Genomic DNA, 16,707 nt, shown 5'->3' with positions numbered 1-16,707 from the left:
ACTGTTATCACTTATAACAATCTCTTGGAGTTAATGGTTCTTATTTATATTTTATCATTTTCATAATATGTTAATATATTGGCATTCTTTACAGAACCCTGAAACACATTACTACTAGTCTAATATTGATCGTCAAGACATTCTTAACAAATAACTAAATATTCTTATGATGGGAAGAAGTGGCAGGAAACTGAAATACAAAAAGGTCAGGAAACCCTGGGGATATGGTATTAAAGCAAGTTCTAGAATCAAAAAATTTGGCCTCCCAGACCTCTCTCTCAGAGTCCTTTCACCTAACCAAAGCGCTGTTTTCATTTCTCATGATTAAATTCCTTTTCCAAACTTGGTTAAAATGTTTCAACTTGCATTAAATATATATGAAGTACGGTATACTGTTGCTTTTTAAGCATGGGTTAAAAAATGGTCGGTATTCTAGTTGTAAAAAGAGAAAATGCTAAAATGGCCTTCCTGTGTTGAACTAAGCTCTCCTTCTCATCTCATACACAAAATAAGAGAAAAAAGTCATCCTTGCAGGTCTATGTTTAGGATACTCCCTGAGTTTCCAAAGAAGCATGTGGAACTTGATCATCAAACTTTAAAAGGCTATGAAATATAAATACATTAAATAGAATTAAGTGTTATTAGAAATACATGTCCTTGATTTACCTTTTTTATAGGAAGAGCAAACAGTTGAGGTTTTATGATCTTACTGTCTTCTAGATGGATTTCAGTTGGTAAATATTTCTATATCAGCCCAGCATAGCATCTTCTGCATCTTTTGTTTTCTTCTTTTCATTGCCATGTTTTAACTTTAATTAAAATTTACATCGGAAGTGAGAAACAGGACAAGTACAGGGGGAAAAAAGAAACAAAATCAGATTTCACTGAGGTTCATTAGATTTTCCAGAGTCATTTTTCCAGCTCAGTTAATATACCCGGATATTCCTCCTATGGTCAAGGAGCACCAAACAAGTCCACCAGATGAGGGCTATCACAAAATATAATTTTGCAGTATTCCGAAGATAATAACATAAAAAGGAGAATCCTGATGTCCAAGCTCTTGGGACACGAATATTTGCTCTAGTACAAAAATGCCTCAGCTAGATTCCAACCGCTTAGGAAGATTTGGGCTGCCTGAAGCTGTCCTCGCCTGCTATTGCTCTTTCAACTTGGAATATGTGTGGCAGACAAAGCAGATCAACCTGGGACACAAGTGTGGCCCCATGGGATGGACAAGAAGCAAAGAAATGTTTGGTCCTGCTGACCCCAAGCACCGCTGGGATCCCCATGAGGGTGTCACACACACACACAAAGAGACATTTCTTCTTCTGCCAAATGTGAGAGTCTCCCTTTCAGCTCAAGCCTCAATCCGGAAGTTCGTCTTCTCATCCAAAGGAACAGACTTTAATAACCCTTATCACTCCAACACAAAGGGGCAGGTCAGTCCCACAGGACACAGAATCTTCAGGTTAAGAATCCAAGCACTTAACACATATCTATGGAACCTAAAAAAAAAAAAGGTTCTGAAGAACCTAGGGGCAGGACAGGAATAAAGATGCAGACATAGAGAATGGACTTGAGGACATGGGGAGGGGGAAGGGTAAGCTGGGACGAAGTGAGAGAGTGGCATGGACACATATACACTACCAAATGTAAAGTAGATAGCTAGTGGGAAGCAGCTGCATAGCACAGCGAGATCAGCTCGGTGCTTTGTGACCACCTAGAGGGGTGGGTTAGGGAGGGTGGGAGGGAGATGCAAGAGGGAGGGGATATGGGGATATATGTATATGTATAGCTGATACACTTTGATATAAAGCAGAAACTAACATACCATTGTAAAGCAATTATACTCCAATAAAGATGTTAAAAAAAAAAAAAGATCAAGGGTAGAGCAATGCCAAGAAATGAGGAAATGATGGCGGGTATTGCTTAATGAAAAAAAAAAAAAAAAGAATCCAAGCACTGATGTCAATCCTTGTGTAATAAGGAACTCATCAAGGCATTTTTCAGTGTTTAAAAGGAAGCAAACCTGCTTAGAAGATAAATGATTCACTTTTCAGTATTGAAATGAGTACCTTATACATTTATTGTAGCATTATTCATAATGGCAAAACGTTGGCAAAAAAAATCCATGCCCATCGATGGGCAACACCTGCATAAAATGTGATGCAAACACACTAGAAACAATTACCCTGACAATTAAGAAAAAGGACATGTCTAGTGAACTGGGGAGAATGCACAAAGTATGTTTTCCATTGAAAAAAGGAGTAAAATAACCTGCTCAGTTTGATCTCAGATACCATAGATCTGACTGTATGTTTGTATGAGCATAAAGAATGTTATAGAAGGGCACATATGATTTTTGTATTAACATATGTTATTTCTGAGAGTTCTTCACAGACCAGTGTGGTGTGCAGAAGAAGATTATTAATATTTTCAATATATATCTTGAGTTGTTTGGCTAGATACGATTAGTCTGGATTACTTTGCAGTAGAAAAATTTACTAAATGTTGAGGAATTACATATATAGAGACTATATTTTCTACAAATGGTAATAAGAGCCTTGATGCAAACAAAAGAACATGGTAGAGAAAAAAAAAATACAAAACTGCAGAACAAACATAAGAGATTCAACACAACTTGGAAAAATCAAGAGGCATCCAAACCAAAAACACAGTTTGCAGCCACAACTGGGCTATTGTTTCCATACATTCCTTAGTGAGGAAGCCTTTGAAGTTGACATCAGAATCCCATCTTATATCATCTATCGTTACTTCCGACATATCTTTATACCTGCTTAGTTAATTGTATAGGGAAACTAGAGCTTTCTTTTCCCAAAATAGGCATTTTGTCAGTCTTATTTGATCTTCGAAGTTGTCTTTTCAAAATTTTGAGTTAAAAAAATCCATATTGCTGTGGATATTTACATGGCATAGGGAGATAATATATGACTATTATACTCAAGATTCTCTGTCTCAAATAAGAAAAATAGACAAAAAGATGGGCCTAGCACTCAACCCATCTCCTAGCTGCGTCTTCTGAGTTCACCTCCTGATATGTCCAACTCTCCGCCAACCCAAGGAAGGAAGCTGCATATATAAGCTGACAGTCTTGGCAACTGCTCAGGAATGGCCTCTCCAGTCCCCTCAAACCACCACCACTGCCATTTAGTCCTGACCTCCTTGCTTATTCTCATCCCCAATTTCCAAATACTGGCTGTCTTTGAAATCCACTTCTGTCCTTCCAAGTTGGCATGCGTTCTGATGTTCTTGCCAGCATCTTGGGAAGCAACACTGTGTCAGTTTTTCTCTTCTCTCCTCTTCTCTTCTCTTTTCTCTTCCCTTCTTTTCCCTTCTCTTCTCTTCTCTTCCCTTCTCTCTCTTCTCTCTCTTCTCTTCCTATTGCAGTTTCAGACTGAGCTCACCTGCTATCACAGTGTGTCCCATTAGCTGCGTACATAACCTAACTCTAGCCAACAGTCCTGGGGTCCTAGTGGCCCACATGTTTCAGGGGAGAAAGGTGGGGTAGGGAGTGATATATCAGTTGGTATATGTAAAAGAATTTACTTTAGTAAGACTTATTTCTGCTACACAAAATGCCTTTTGACATAAAGCATCACAGAGGTGAAGGGAACATTCAGCAACTCTGGTTTTAAAAATCACTGCCTTCAGCAACAGAGGACTGCATGAGACACACTGAACAACACAGGTTAATACGCGTTAAAAACCTTCTGTTATGCACTCAGCCTGCACCAGGCACTCTACTGGATCCTGCGGGGCATTCAAAGATGAAGACCCTGTGGTCCTAGTCTTCAGGGGGTTCACAGACTAACTCTGAAACAAATCTGATCCTGATAAGTAAAGGTATATTTGAAAGCCAAAAATAGATTTACAACCAAGCAAGAAAAGAAAGTCAAAATCCAATCCACTCTACCTTGGAAGGAAATGGGAAAAAATAAAAAGCAATAACTAAAAAGATAAGAGGAAACTGAGAGCAAAGGGAACAAAAAGGAGGAAGAAGTTTAGGAGCTAAAGGCAGGGAGGCAAAGAAGGCAAATCCATAGCAGACAAGTTGAGGATAGGAGAAAAGGGGTGAGAGGGAAAGGGCAAGGGGAGTGGAAGCTGTGAAACAGAAAGAAAAGAGTTAGTTTCCCAGGAAGGACAATCTGGGAAAGGCAGGGAGATGGAGAGGATGCAGTGTAAATGTGAGGTCACTACAGACAGACATCCTAAATGGAATAAGGATGGAGAAGTGAGTAAAATGAACTTGGCAGAAAAGACAGACCATGAATAATAATAACAATAATAGCTAACTTTTCTTGGACCTCTATTGACCTAAACTGCAATGACCGTGTTGAAATCTAGACACTCTTTCACCAGGACCCACCCTCTAACATATGAATGTGCTGAGAGCCAGGGCATTTAAGCACGATTGCATTCACATCTTCAATTCAACAGTTCTGTGGATCCCTGGGCACATCGGTGGCCCTCAAACATCACTGCCATCTGGTTAGCATTGTACAATTTTTATGCCAATACAGCTTTGCTAGTTTCATAACTTATTCTATTGGATTACCCCACTCAAAGCTAGATCCTTTCTACATAGAACAACAGAGCTTCGCTCGTGATTATATTTTTGAGCAGATAAAAATTTTATATGAACATTTTATACATAGAAATTTCAAATACGTGTAAAAATTTTATTTCAATATCCTTCTAAAAAACACCCTTGTTTCCAGTCAAAAGCATCAATAAGGCTTTTATCCAGGTCATCGGTAGGAACGAGTGATGGGTAAACCAGAACAAGAAAAGCAGGTGCTGGAAGTTATCAAGTGCATTGATATGTGGAAGCAGAACAAAGCACTAAGCTGTGCTAGAACAAAGCACTAAGCTGTCCTCAGAAGCATTGAATTTTACTTTTTCACAAGACACCAAAAGTCTCAAATATATGACTCCTCCAAATCAAGTTCTATATTCACATCAAAGTTTTTCCCGAAGATGGTTCTTTGATTCCTAAACTATCACTTCCTTTGCAAACAGCTCTTATTCTTTGCCTTTGGAAAGGAAAATAGTCAAATTCCAGACATTTTCAAAAATAAATTAGAACTTGATAACATTAGCCTCTTATTTTCTCTTTCTTCTTTTCTTTGTTTTATCTTTCTTGGTGCTTCTCCTAAATCACTTGTAAAATTAAAATCATGGAACTGCCAGTTTTTTCTACCATGCTATTGACAGCCTCAACATTACAGGCTTTGAGGATCATTAGAATTTCCACAATATAAACAATAAACAATGAAATTGGGGAAAAATTAGAGTCACTCTATCAATAAGATTTCTAAAAAATTCTATCAAGAATAATGGAGGAAAAAGAATATATATCTAATTTGCATAATACATTATCAATATATCTCAGATCATGGGAAGATACTACATTTTTGAAAGAAAGTAAAAGTTATTAGTTATCTGTATTTTGGTGAGACTCATCCCTTTTTGCCATCAGCTAGCAGCAAAAAACTTATTAGACCTGAAAAGAATGAGTATATGTCTCCTTAAGACCACTTTGCCCCTCCATATTTCTCAGTGGTCCTTTAGCCTCAGAGAAAATCAGAACCATTGAAACAATTCTTAAAGTTTCCAGAAATGTGTGTGTGTGCTTGTGTGTGTGTGTTTTATGTTTGTGAAAGAGAAATCAAAGCTTATTCATTGAATCTGCTGATGAAATTTGGTGAGATCTGGCTAGAGGGCTGGGAAGGAAAACTGAGTAATTAGGAGGAGAATCAAAACATTGGGTGACTATGAGAATTTTCCCTTCAAGATTGTGGGAGGGGAGGGAGTTTTCCGGTGTGAGCATATGCAGGGGTCTAGAGAGACAGAGAAAAGTCCTTCTTGACTGAGGTGGGGGGAGAAGGCCATGCTCTGGACCTGGCATCCTTGTTTTCTTATATTACTGAAAATAATAAAAATCAGAATAAAAATGAAGGAAGCATCGTGCTTGGCTTAGGGCTAGAGAAGCAGTATCTTCAGGGTGCTCACCTACTGTGAGAGTCATGGTGGATCTGACTGGGGTGTGCATATGTGCAGACCTGTCTGCTTTCAGAGGCACACAGATGTTGCAGGGTTGACAGGGACCTCTGGAAACCAAGAGAAGTCATCCAAGGTGAATAATCATGGACTTGGGGAACAGGAGGAGGTGGCCGTTTTAATACATGTAAAAAACCCATGACCCTATTTAGAAACAGAAGAATTTAAAAGATTATGCCATAAAATAACTACTGTGCCAGGAACTTGCCTCCTACTTGGACCCTAAGCTGAGAGCCCAGGGAAACACCTGTTACAGTCAAGCTCTTTTTCTTTCCAATTGGTAAACAATTCTACCAATTGCACAATGAAAAAATTCTGTGAACCTGGCACCCAGATCTGGAACTCTCAATTGCTCTCACCACCAAAGGTCAATCCAATGTATCTGCTTGTGACATATTTTAGCCAAAGAATGTTAATGACATTTTCCAATACACTGTGCTGTTCTAACACATGTCCCGCCCTGGAAATTTGGGATTAGTAAAATACAGAGATATCTTGAATGCCAAAATGTCACAGTAGGTAGAGATATGGCCAGCTTTTCAGGCTCTCCGATCACTTTAGGGACCCACAAAAGCACTGACAAGATGAGAAAAATGTATTGCCTCCAAACGAAAAAGAAAACTGTGAAACCAAAATTAGCAAACATTTGTTTCTACAAAGCATAATACATTGCCAACTTTATTCATTGTTCTATTTAGTAGAGACCGAAATAATCTTTCTTTGTACCTCAAGAAGATCTGTAGATTAAATTTTTTTCATTTTGCAAGAACACTTACATATGCAAGATGGTAAGCGCACATAAATTCACAAGCACACATAAATGAATTTACTCGTACTCAGAGAGTTTTAGTGGCAAAATAATAAAAACTCTTTCCATATTTTATTGCAAAAAATATAATTTGATGTGGAATATGGGTACACTTTAATATGTTTAATATATTTGTTGAGAAGTGGGAGGCTCCTAAAGTGTTCAGAAAATATGGAGGTTTTAGAATGACCCTTTACTTCTCCCATTGTTAAAGGACATCACTAAATTTGGAGAAAACTTCTTCCCTGTTCATCGATAAACAACAAGGTCCTACTGTATAACACAGGGAACTATATTCAGTGTCCTGTAACAAACCATAATGGAAAAGAATGTGAAAAAGAATATATATATGTATAACTGAATCACTTTGCTGTACATGTTAAATTAACACAAACTTGTAAATCAACTATACTTCAATAAAATTATTTAAAAGATCAGAATTTTTCCCTGTTCACTGACCTATTCCCTTGCACTTTTTCCTCATCTTTTTCCAGCTTATCAACAAAGTAAAACACAAGAACAAGCCAGAAAGGGAAAATTCCCTGTTGCTAACATAAGTCCAGTTGTCCTAACAGATGAATAATAAAGTGTAAAGTCAATGGTTAACTTTTTGGAATAAATTGAGAAAAGAACATCAGAACTTTATTCTTTTCAGATTTCCCTGCCTACCTAGATTACGACACAACATCCTTACTTCTGAAGGCACAGTCTCGACTGATATGCCTGGCAATGAACAAGAGACCGAGGGGCTGAAAGCCAAGACCAAGGCTAACACAAGAGCTGTCACAACCTTTCAAGGGACTAGCATCAAGCTAAAAAAAATCTGCTTCTCTCATCTCTCAAGAAGAAATTCAACATCATGGGTATGTCATATGGTTTTCTTGTATGGTATCCCTGAAAACAGTCTGAAATTTTCTTCCAAGCTTTGTACACACTTCTTCAAATACTTCATCTACTCAAAACTATTTGGGGAACTTCCCTGGTGGTCCAGTGGCTAAGTCTCTGTGCTCCCAATGCAGGGGGCCCGGGTTCAACCCCTGGTCAGGTAACTAGATCCCGCATGCCACAACTAAAGATCCTGCATGCTGCAACTAAGAGATGCTGCATGCCACAACTAAGACCCGGCACAGCTAAGTAAAGAAAGAAAGAAAGAAAGATTTTAAAAAACTATTTGGGACTTTAAAAGTATATTTGCTTAAAAAAATGAAAAAATAAAGAAAGGGAGAAAAAATGTATATTTGCTTGAATTTTAAGTTACCTTAGTTCTAAGTTATATTCAGGATGCCACCATCCAATCTGTGTGAATAAGTTTTAAAAGGGGCAACCTAAGAGTTTACAGTCATCAGTAATAGCCTCAAATATGACTTGCATACGTAAGAAAACCTTTTAAGAAATCTTAAACAGTTCCAGAAAACCAGATAGCATTCTGTTTCCCATTTTCCTTTTCACTAAATTGTCATCAATCAGAAATCTGACTAAGATAAATAGCAGCCCCTAGGTAAAAATAGGAAGACTTCTCCAAAATTCTCATTAAATTCTATACATCATCCATATTCAGCTTGAAAACCACCAGTTAAGAATGAGATAAACAGAAGGTCACCTGCATCTGGCAATACATACCAATTTCTTAACCCTACGGTATAATGATAGGAAAACTAATTCTAGAACAAGTTAAAAATCAGTTCCCCAAAACACTTACTACCAATATTTAGAATATCATGAGATTTATTTTTCTTCGTATGCCTTACTTTCCACACAACAGGAAAGGATATTATCAGGGTTGCCTTGACTGTGTATGTAGTCTAGTTTATTTTCGGTATTTGTTAGTCATTCATAAAAACAAAATTCAGGGTTCCATTTACTTTCATTAACTCAGGTAACAGGGGCTTTGAGGGGGACCAAGAAGAATACCTAGCGAGAAAGAGAGGAAAAGAGAATGTTTTTGTTTATGCGTCCTGGAGAAGATATTATTTTTCTCCTACAATACCATGCACTCTGGTTGCTAGAGTATTTTTTCCCCGCGCTTTAAAGGTTACTATTCAGAAGTTCAGGGATTTGAAGGTTTTGCAAACTCCAGTCAAAATAGCATTTCATCTATCAATTGTTATTTCCACATGTACACGAGCTCTTAGATTCATTCATGAAACTAGGGCTGTCAGGATCTTAATGAGATCAACTGGTTTAGCCAAACACATGCATCACTATTCAGCTCTTTTGTCACCTGAAGAGAGCAAGTATTCGCATAAGGCCTAATTTTACCCACTCAAGGAAGAAAACTTGAACCACGACAAAGCCAGCAATGATGATTAAAGAGTGCCGGTCACTTGGCCTCATCCCTGGGAGCTGTTCTCCACCCACTCCTGGGTGATAGGGGTGTTTCTCTGGGTGCCCTGGATTTAGATGTGGTGAAGGATGCAGACAGTTTCCTGTGTCAAGCCTCCAGAGTCGGCAAAGCAGCGCTTGATCTGCTCTGTAGAAAGCGCTGAGGACCCAAACAAAAACTCATCAGTGACACAAATCCAAGGTCATCTCCCAAATATCCCTGATATATCAAAGCAGCCTCATCCATCTCAAAGCAAGAGTCACAAACGCTAAGCCTGGAAGGGATCTTAGGGAACTTGTCCTAGAAACTAACTCACTGACACACAAATCAGATAATTCTCCCAAAGAAAAGCAGAATGAATGTCTTATAATTTACTCTCCATCCTCTAGAAATTGGATGTATATTAGAGGTTGATGTTCTGAACAGCAAAACTTCATTCAGATATCTGATTCTACATGGTATATATTTCCTGACCAATAAACCTACATGGAAAAATAAAGTTATGTGAACAAATTCTCTGCCAATATCAACTTGAAAAAGAAAAACTGAAAACCAAAACAAACACAATCCAATCCTACCTCGGTCCACACCTCTTCTTGCCTTTTGAAAATTGCTTTTGAATGTTTGAAATGTGAAAATAAATAGCCAATTCTATGGGTTTTTTCAAGGCCCTGAAAATGATCACTTAGTAATAAATCTTTTATTAGTATTAGTAATCCTATAGATTGATAATCTCTAGAAGATGAGAGGTTATAGTTTTCATGAAGTCTTTCAAAAACATTGTAGTTAAAGCCTCTTTACTATAACATCCCTGCTAAAGAAATAGAAACAAAAGTTGTCTCCTTGTGTGACTATGTAATTTTTAACACTAGCAACAAAATATTAATATTCATACCAAACTGAATATCATATTCTCAAACATCTTAAAAAAGAATCACACTGCTACCTATTTTGCTCTAAGTCGCTGATCCTTACTATGTATCACTCTTTTGTTTAGGGATAAATGGCCTGAAGGTTTTCTTACAATAGTTCCATAGATTAAAGTAGCAATGAAACAGAGAAGAAAACCATTTATAATTTCAAAACAGAAAGGAAAAACTTCACTTTTGCTTTTTGAATGTGTGCTTCATGGGAATAACTTTCATCTTTCCATCTGTATTTCTTTCAGATCCATTCAGTAACTATGTGTTTTGCAATGAAATGGCATTCCATATTTAAAATAAAAATTGGTATTTTATGTTGGTTTCCATTTTCAAAGAGCATATTTTTAATCACATCCAAAATAGTTCAGCATTTTTCCCACTACTGCCAAAAATAGCAACACGTACCCTCAACACAACGTATCATAACATATCCTCAACAACACACGTATCACCACACACATTTCTGCTCTTGGGCTCCCCTCAGCCCCATCTGTACTCTTGCTGCGAACAGCTATAGCATAAAAATGTCTCTTCTCACATGCTTTTGATATTACACTATTTAATCACATACAGCTGTGGCTTATGAGGCTGTTACAAAACACAATTTTAATGTAGTACTTGAAGTCAATTTTGGATAAACATCAACCATTTACTCTGAATAAGAAGTCCAACACTCCAAAGATCTTCTTTTAAAGGAAAACCCTGGTTTTCTTAGAATTTGGCATGGGCATCATTGTGACTGAGACTCCTCTCTGCCAAAAAGACTGATAATGTCAAAAAGGATCGTGTAAATCATATTGGTGCAAAAACGAAGCTTTCCAGAATTCCTGGAGCCAGAAAGACCTGGAATGATGTGCATCCTTCCTTCTCTAGGGCCTCTTCCTTCACGTGGCCCCTACCTCCAACCCTCAAATACATTTTATTACTTCATGGAAATAGGTTTGAGTTTTAATTCTGTTTTTCTTTTTCCAAATTGAGAGAAAATGAAAGGAAAATGTGTTGGAAAGATACTGTTCAAAGAAATATACATGGTGTTTCCCTTAAGTTTGGAATTATTCCAAAAAAAAAAAAAAACACCATGAACTTTTTACATTTCTACTCCTTTTAGTAGGCACCAAACTTAGTGTTTGAAAACAATGATGACATTAGAGAAAGAAAATCCCAACGCAAACAAAGATTTGGAGGAGTAAAGAAAAAAAAAAACCAAATTGAAAAGGCAAGGTAGGCTCTTGTTTCTATGTTTCTCTCATTTAAAACCAATTAAAATAGTATACATTCTAACACGAGACAAGATCGATCATCATTTCATGCTATCGTATAACCCCCCGGAAGTGAAAGAAATATGTGGAGCTATTCCTAAAAAATTATCTTGCTGGAAGATTTTTAGAAAACCAGTTTTATATGTTTCAGTCTTTTAAAGGAAAACAGTACCTGGGAGTTTTCAAGGCTGAAACATACAAAACTGGTTGGTAACTGGCAAGTTACCAACTCTGACTATCAATGCAAATCTGAGGCAGGAAGTACTAAGGAAATTCTAAACTCACTCCCTCCCTCTGCAAGATTTTCTACATTTTCATGTGTGAGAAATGTGTGAAGGGTTGTTTTGTTTTGCTTTTGTAGGACCTGTACATTCACATCTTTAAGAATATCCTTGGCCCCACGGGAGGCTCCCTCTTCCTTTGCAGGCCGCCCTGGCCTTGTGTTTTCAAGTGTCTGCTCTTTTCATGGCACAACTGGGGTCCAGCTAGACTTTCAGGGCCGGGCGGCTGTCCAGCTGCAGATGGCTGGAAATTCAGCCTGAAATCAGTGTGCTGGTGATGAATTACTCCTCCACCTGACCCCAACTTCACACCAGGCTCTGAACAGAATCTGAGTACCACCAGCCAGGGAGACCTGGTCAGGGTTCCATGATCTGAACCCCTTTCTTCAAGGTCTTCTGGGGAAGCAGATGGCCAAAGAAGGGCAGGTAGCAGACTGATGAAAAAGCAGAGTGATTAGAAACTGCACTGAACTGGGAGAAATAGAGTGATATGGCAAGGGCGTGGAAAGGAAGAAAAGACAAACTTGCTGTGTGTGCTTGGGTGAGTTTTAAAGTTTCATGAAGATGACTAAAGTTTTCTAAATATCACATATGAGAGAAATACCTATTTCTCAACTGCAAAATATCAACTCACCAGGCTGTTACCACGTTTTACTCTTTACCTTTCCCAGTTCAACTCATTTGTTTTTCCAAGAAAACCCCCTCAAAGTACCTCGAATTCAGATTGAAATTCACCCTGGGTCTCATAATGCAATAGCAACAGGTTGGTTATTTGGAATGGGCTGTAACAAAATTCTTGAGAAATATTATGTTACAACTTAAGCAAACATCATTGCATATATTATCATTAAGCTAAGAAACTATTTTTTGGTCTCCTTTCTCTAAAACTTGCTGATTATTATGGGTGGCTTTTCCAACAGCAAATTCGTTTTGATGAAAGTCTTTTTTTTAAATCCAGTTATGTCTCTTATTGAAATATTAGGACATGTCACCAAAATTTCTTCATTACTTCTAAATAAAAGTAATGTTCTTTTTAGAAATTGCTTCTTTGGCTAGGATAACAAAATTGGTCAAAAGGAAAATTGACAAGTGACAACTTTTAATGTGAGGTCTGGGAGAGTAAGCATGTTATACCCACATTACTACAAGGTACAACAGCTACAAGTCAGCCATGGGTTTTCCTTTTATTTGACTTACACATACATTTTTCTAATATAACATTTTAAGCATCTGGAAATTTATTCAAAGAAACAAAAGCATAAGTATCTTATTTCTATTTTTTTTTTTCTTTTTAAGCAACAAAATGAAGAGATTGGTTCTAATGTGATGGGTAATAAGGGGAGCAGAGAAAGCAGGGAAGTGTCACAAGTTTTTCTAAAACTTAAATTGCATTTGAGGAAATGGAAGACATTTGCATTTATTTCAAAATCCGTTTTCATTTTGTTTTATCATAAGAAAATAGCAGCTGCATTTAACACACATATTTAGGTAGAAAGAGAAGTCTCAGTATTTTGGCATTTTCTGAATGAATACAATAATAAATATCCCATGAAGATTTTCCAACCAAAACTAATGTCAGCAAATAGCTTTTGTGGGTTAGTTAAAAACACCTGAATTTAGAGAACAGTTTAAGGCACGGTATCACCAGAATATGATTTTTGTTGTCAACCACAGAATTCTATTTTTATCAACCATAAATGTTCTTTACATATCAGCATCATTTTAAAAAGCAATGATTTTAAAATTGGATTAAAACTACAAGCCAAGGCTGGAAGGACAGTGGATTTTATGGAATTCCACCTAGGCTTAGCAAATAAATCTAAGCAGCATGCATTTCCTTCAAAATTACTATAGGTTATATTTTGAGATATAAGTGTAAAAGGAGCAAAAAGTGCTACCGAAACAACCCGGTTGTTTTCACGCTATGCTGGGGTGTGATGGGACTTTATTATACAGTGCGAATGCTGTCAGAAAGTTCCCATATTTTAAAATATTGCACATTGACCCTTCCTCCCATTCCCTGAGTGCCTAAGTTCCCAAACAGGGCACATTTTCATATCTTCAGCTTCCAAGAATGTCATTAATGTCTGTCATTTCAGAGCCACTGTAATGATATTTGACAACTTCACAGCACTGTCAAAATTTTACAACGTAATAATCAATATGAACTACCATGATAGCCAAAGTAGCTGATCTTATACTCCCTACCACCCAGATCTGATTACCCAAATATCAGCTGAGGTCGCCTAATGGATCTAACTTCTTTAAAAATGTTCCAGAAGTTGATGGCTTTGACTAGCTTGAAAGTAACAAGATCCAGATGCTGCCTGTCTACACAACACTAAACTACATAGGACCCCAAAACAGATTTATTTTTAAATTCCCTCTCTATTTTTCTAGCTCTCTTTTCCCTCAACACCCCATGTTTCCTCTTTAGCCCAAACAACACACACACACACACACACACACACACACACACACACACACACACACTTCCCACCAGTGTAGCTGGTCCTGTGCCTTTAATATAATGTGCCCGACATTATTTCCTGCTAGCAATAGGTTAAAAGAAATCTCAAACCAAAAAGCAATTATTCCATTCATTTTGATCTAAAGTTTCTTCTCTGAATAGACTTCATCGGAGAAAACAAGAACCAAAAAGAAAGCATGAATTTTGAAACATTTGGAAAAATTTAGCCAAATGACTAAAGGGGATGGAATGTGCGATATTTTTCATGCAACCTTTGTTTGTTGTTTCTGTTTCTTTGGGGGATGAGAAATGACGATAAATGTCCCCTTTTAACTTGTCCTTGCTTTGCCATTTCTTTGAGGAAGGCAGGCAGCGTTCTCTTCCCAATCCCCCAAAGAGTTAAAACTCTAGCCACTGGAGCAGGCGGGCTGGTCTATTTATTTCAGCAGCAGCCCAAACTAAATGCTCACAAAGGCAAAAAGCAGTGTGAGTCGACCTTGGAGGGGCAGGGCAAATTGTAAAGCTACTGAGAAAGGAAGGGAAAAAAAGAACAATCTTTAATATAATACTGAAAGTCTGCTGCCTGATCTGGTTTACAAATCAGCATTGTTTGGTGAGAGAGAATAAATGAGAGCTAACTAAGGCATGAATTACCAAACCCTAATCACAGCACCCAGTCCTGGTGACAGCACAGATCACTCAGGCATGCCTTGTTCACTCCCGGCGTATTTATCAAGAACACGGTAGAGTCTGGCTAATGGAATATAAAATAATATCATCCATAAAGGAATACAATCCACGCATTCAAGGGGGAACAACCAACATTTTTCCCCCAAAATTAAGTCCGATGTAACTGACAAGGAGCAGTGATTTCACACCTGAGAGTCTTCCATGTCTGAACTGCAGGATAAAGTTCATGATTGGCATGACCCACTGTTCAGTGATGTGGTCTTGCCACTGGCCCCCTCATGATCATCTGAGCACACACATAAAGCCTAAAGTATTTAACCAATTCATGTCCAATTATCACCAGTATATTTCATTCTTTTTCAAGACCCAGCCAGGCCTCCTGATGGCAGCCAACGTCTAGCTTCTAAAAGTAAAGAACATCTATTGTAAAGCTCCTAAATTCACTCTCTAGCATCCTAATCATCCTCAGTATAAAATAAGGCCATAAAAAAACCAAAAATGCACCCAAGCAAACTCTAAGAGACTTGAATTAGTTACCGTGTACCTTCCCACACCCGTCTTTTCATTCTACACTCAGCGGTTAAAAGTTTGAGTCGCCCCCACCCCGGCGTGTCCTATCCAGTGGGAAAAAACCTTTTAGAGCCACAAACAAAGAAGAGCTCACCAGAAAAGCCCCTGAAATTGTATTCTTGTGCCTGACCATTACTGTTATGATCTCCTTTTTAACAACCCTGCCCATCTGCCAAGGACTTGACGGATATCAGGAACACCTAGGCAGCCAAATAACAACAAAGGAACTCAAGTAAAACTATTATCTCTCCTTAAAGAGAAAGCACCAGTTCCAGGCTTGCTTTCTTCTTATATCCTTCTCTGCTTCATTAACTCCATTGCTATGTTACTAATTTCAAAGAAGCAGGAAGAGGTGATGGGGTAAGGAGAGGGAGGCGGTAAATAATAATTCACATGCCTGTCTGTTTCCCATCCCAAGTGCAGAAGGACACCCCACTGCTGCCAGACTGTGGAGCGAGCCATACCTTGGTTTGGAGATAATGAGGATAGTAGTAAGTGTACTGGGGGTACATTTGTGGCTGATCCAGGCGTTTGCCCATGTAGCTGGAATCTCTATCTCCGAGGCAGGGAACTGGATGACAGGGTATGTGCCCCAGGCCGAGCTTCCTCTGGAACCACTATTCCTGACAGTCCCGATGACTGATGAGGCTTCCGAGAGTCTTCCACCACTCACTAGTTCCAACACAGCAAGAATTTTAAAAAGAAACACACCAAAAAAAGAGGGAGGTGGGGGATCTGTAGGAAAAACCCCACACAGCCTCCCCAGCTCTCGCCTGGGGTCCACTTGGGATGAGGCAGTTTGTTCTCTACCCGGCTGTCCGTAGTGATGTCAATTGCCAGCGTTTGTAAAGGAAGAAAAAAAAAAAAAATCAAAGTCCTTTTAGCACAACTCGGAAATCTTGCAGATCAGCTTCCTGTCTCCTGTGTGTCTCTTTCCCCACCTTAAAGAAAACGAAAAAAAAAAAAAAAGAGAGAGAGAAAAAAAAAAGGAAAAGAAAAGGGGGGGGGGGAGAGAAAGAAAAAGAAAGGGGAAAAGAAAAACTAAAAAAAAAAAAAAAAAAAAAAAAAACCTCTCACAGCTCAGTTGCTGCTGTGTCCCTCCCAGAGTGACATGGTGTTCGGTGCTTGTCCTGTCCTTTCATTCACGTCCCCTCCTTCCAGCCAGTGGGTGGGACCCGGAGAGCCCCTCCAGGGAGCAGCGTACGCAGTCCAGAAGGCTGCAGTCTTTCCTCCAAGAAAAAAAAAAAAAAGGCTGCTTCAACCCCTGCTGCAAGCAAAGTTCCGATTCCCTCTACTGGCTAT

At 38.4% G+C, this 16,707-nt stretch overlaps 1 protein-coding gene across 10 annotated transcripts in view; it reads right to left on the bottom strand.

Moving 5' to 3' along the window:
* The window catches only part of RBMS3 (RNA binding motif single stranded interacting protein 3), a 713,376-nt gene extending 696,966 nt beyond the window's left edge, over window positions 1-16,410 (bottom strand). For all 10 annotated transcript variants that reach the window (XM_036869064.1, XM_036869070.1, XM_036869066.1 and 7 more), the window contains exon 1: window positions 15,870-16,410. In XM_036869064.1, coding sequence (XP_036724959.1) covers window positions 15,870-15,944 — 75 coding nt within the window. In that variant the 5' untranslated portion in view covers window positions 15,945-16,410. The remainder of the gene's footprint in view (window positions 1-15,869) is intronic.
* Between the last annotated feature and the right edge of the window lie 297 nt (window positions 16,411-16,707).

This window comes from Balaenoptera musculus, chromosome 11, assembly GCF_009873245.2.
Source record: "Balaenoptera musculus isolate JJ_BM4_2016_0621 chromosome 11, mBalMus1.pri.v3, whole genome shotgun sequence".
NCBI lineage: Eukaryota > Metazoa > Chordata > Mammalia > Artiodactyla > Balaenopteridae > Balaenoptera > Balaenoptera musculus.
The sequence above is the reverse complement of the archived record's forward strand: the minus strand, read 5'-3'. Positions and strand labels throughout refer to the sequence as shown.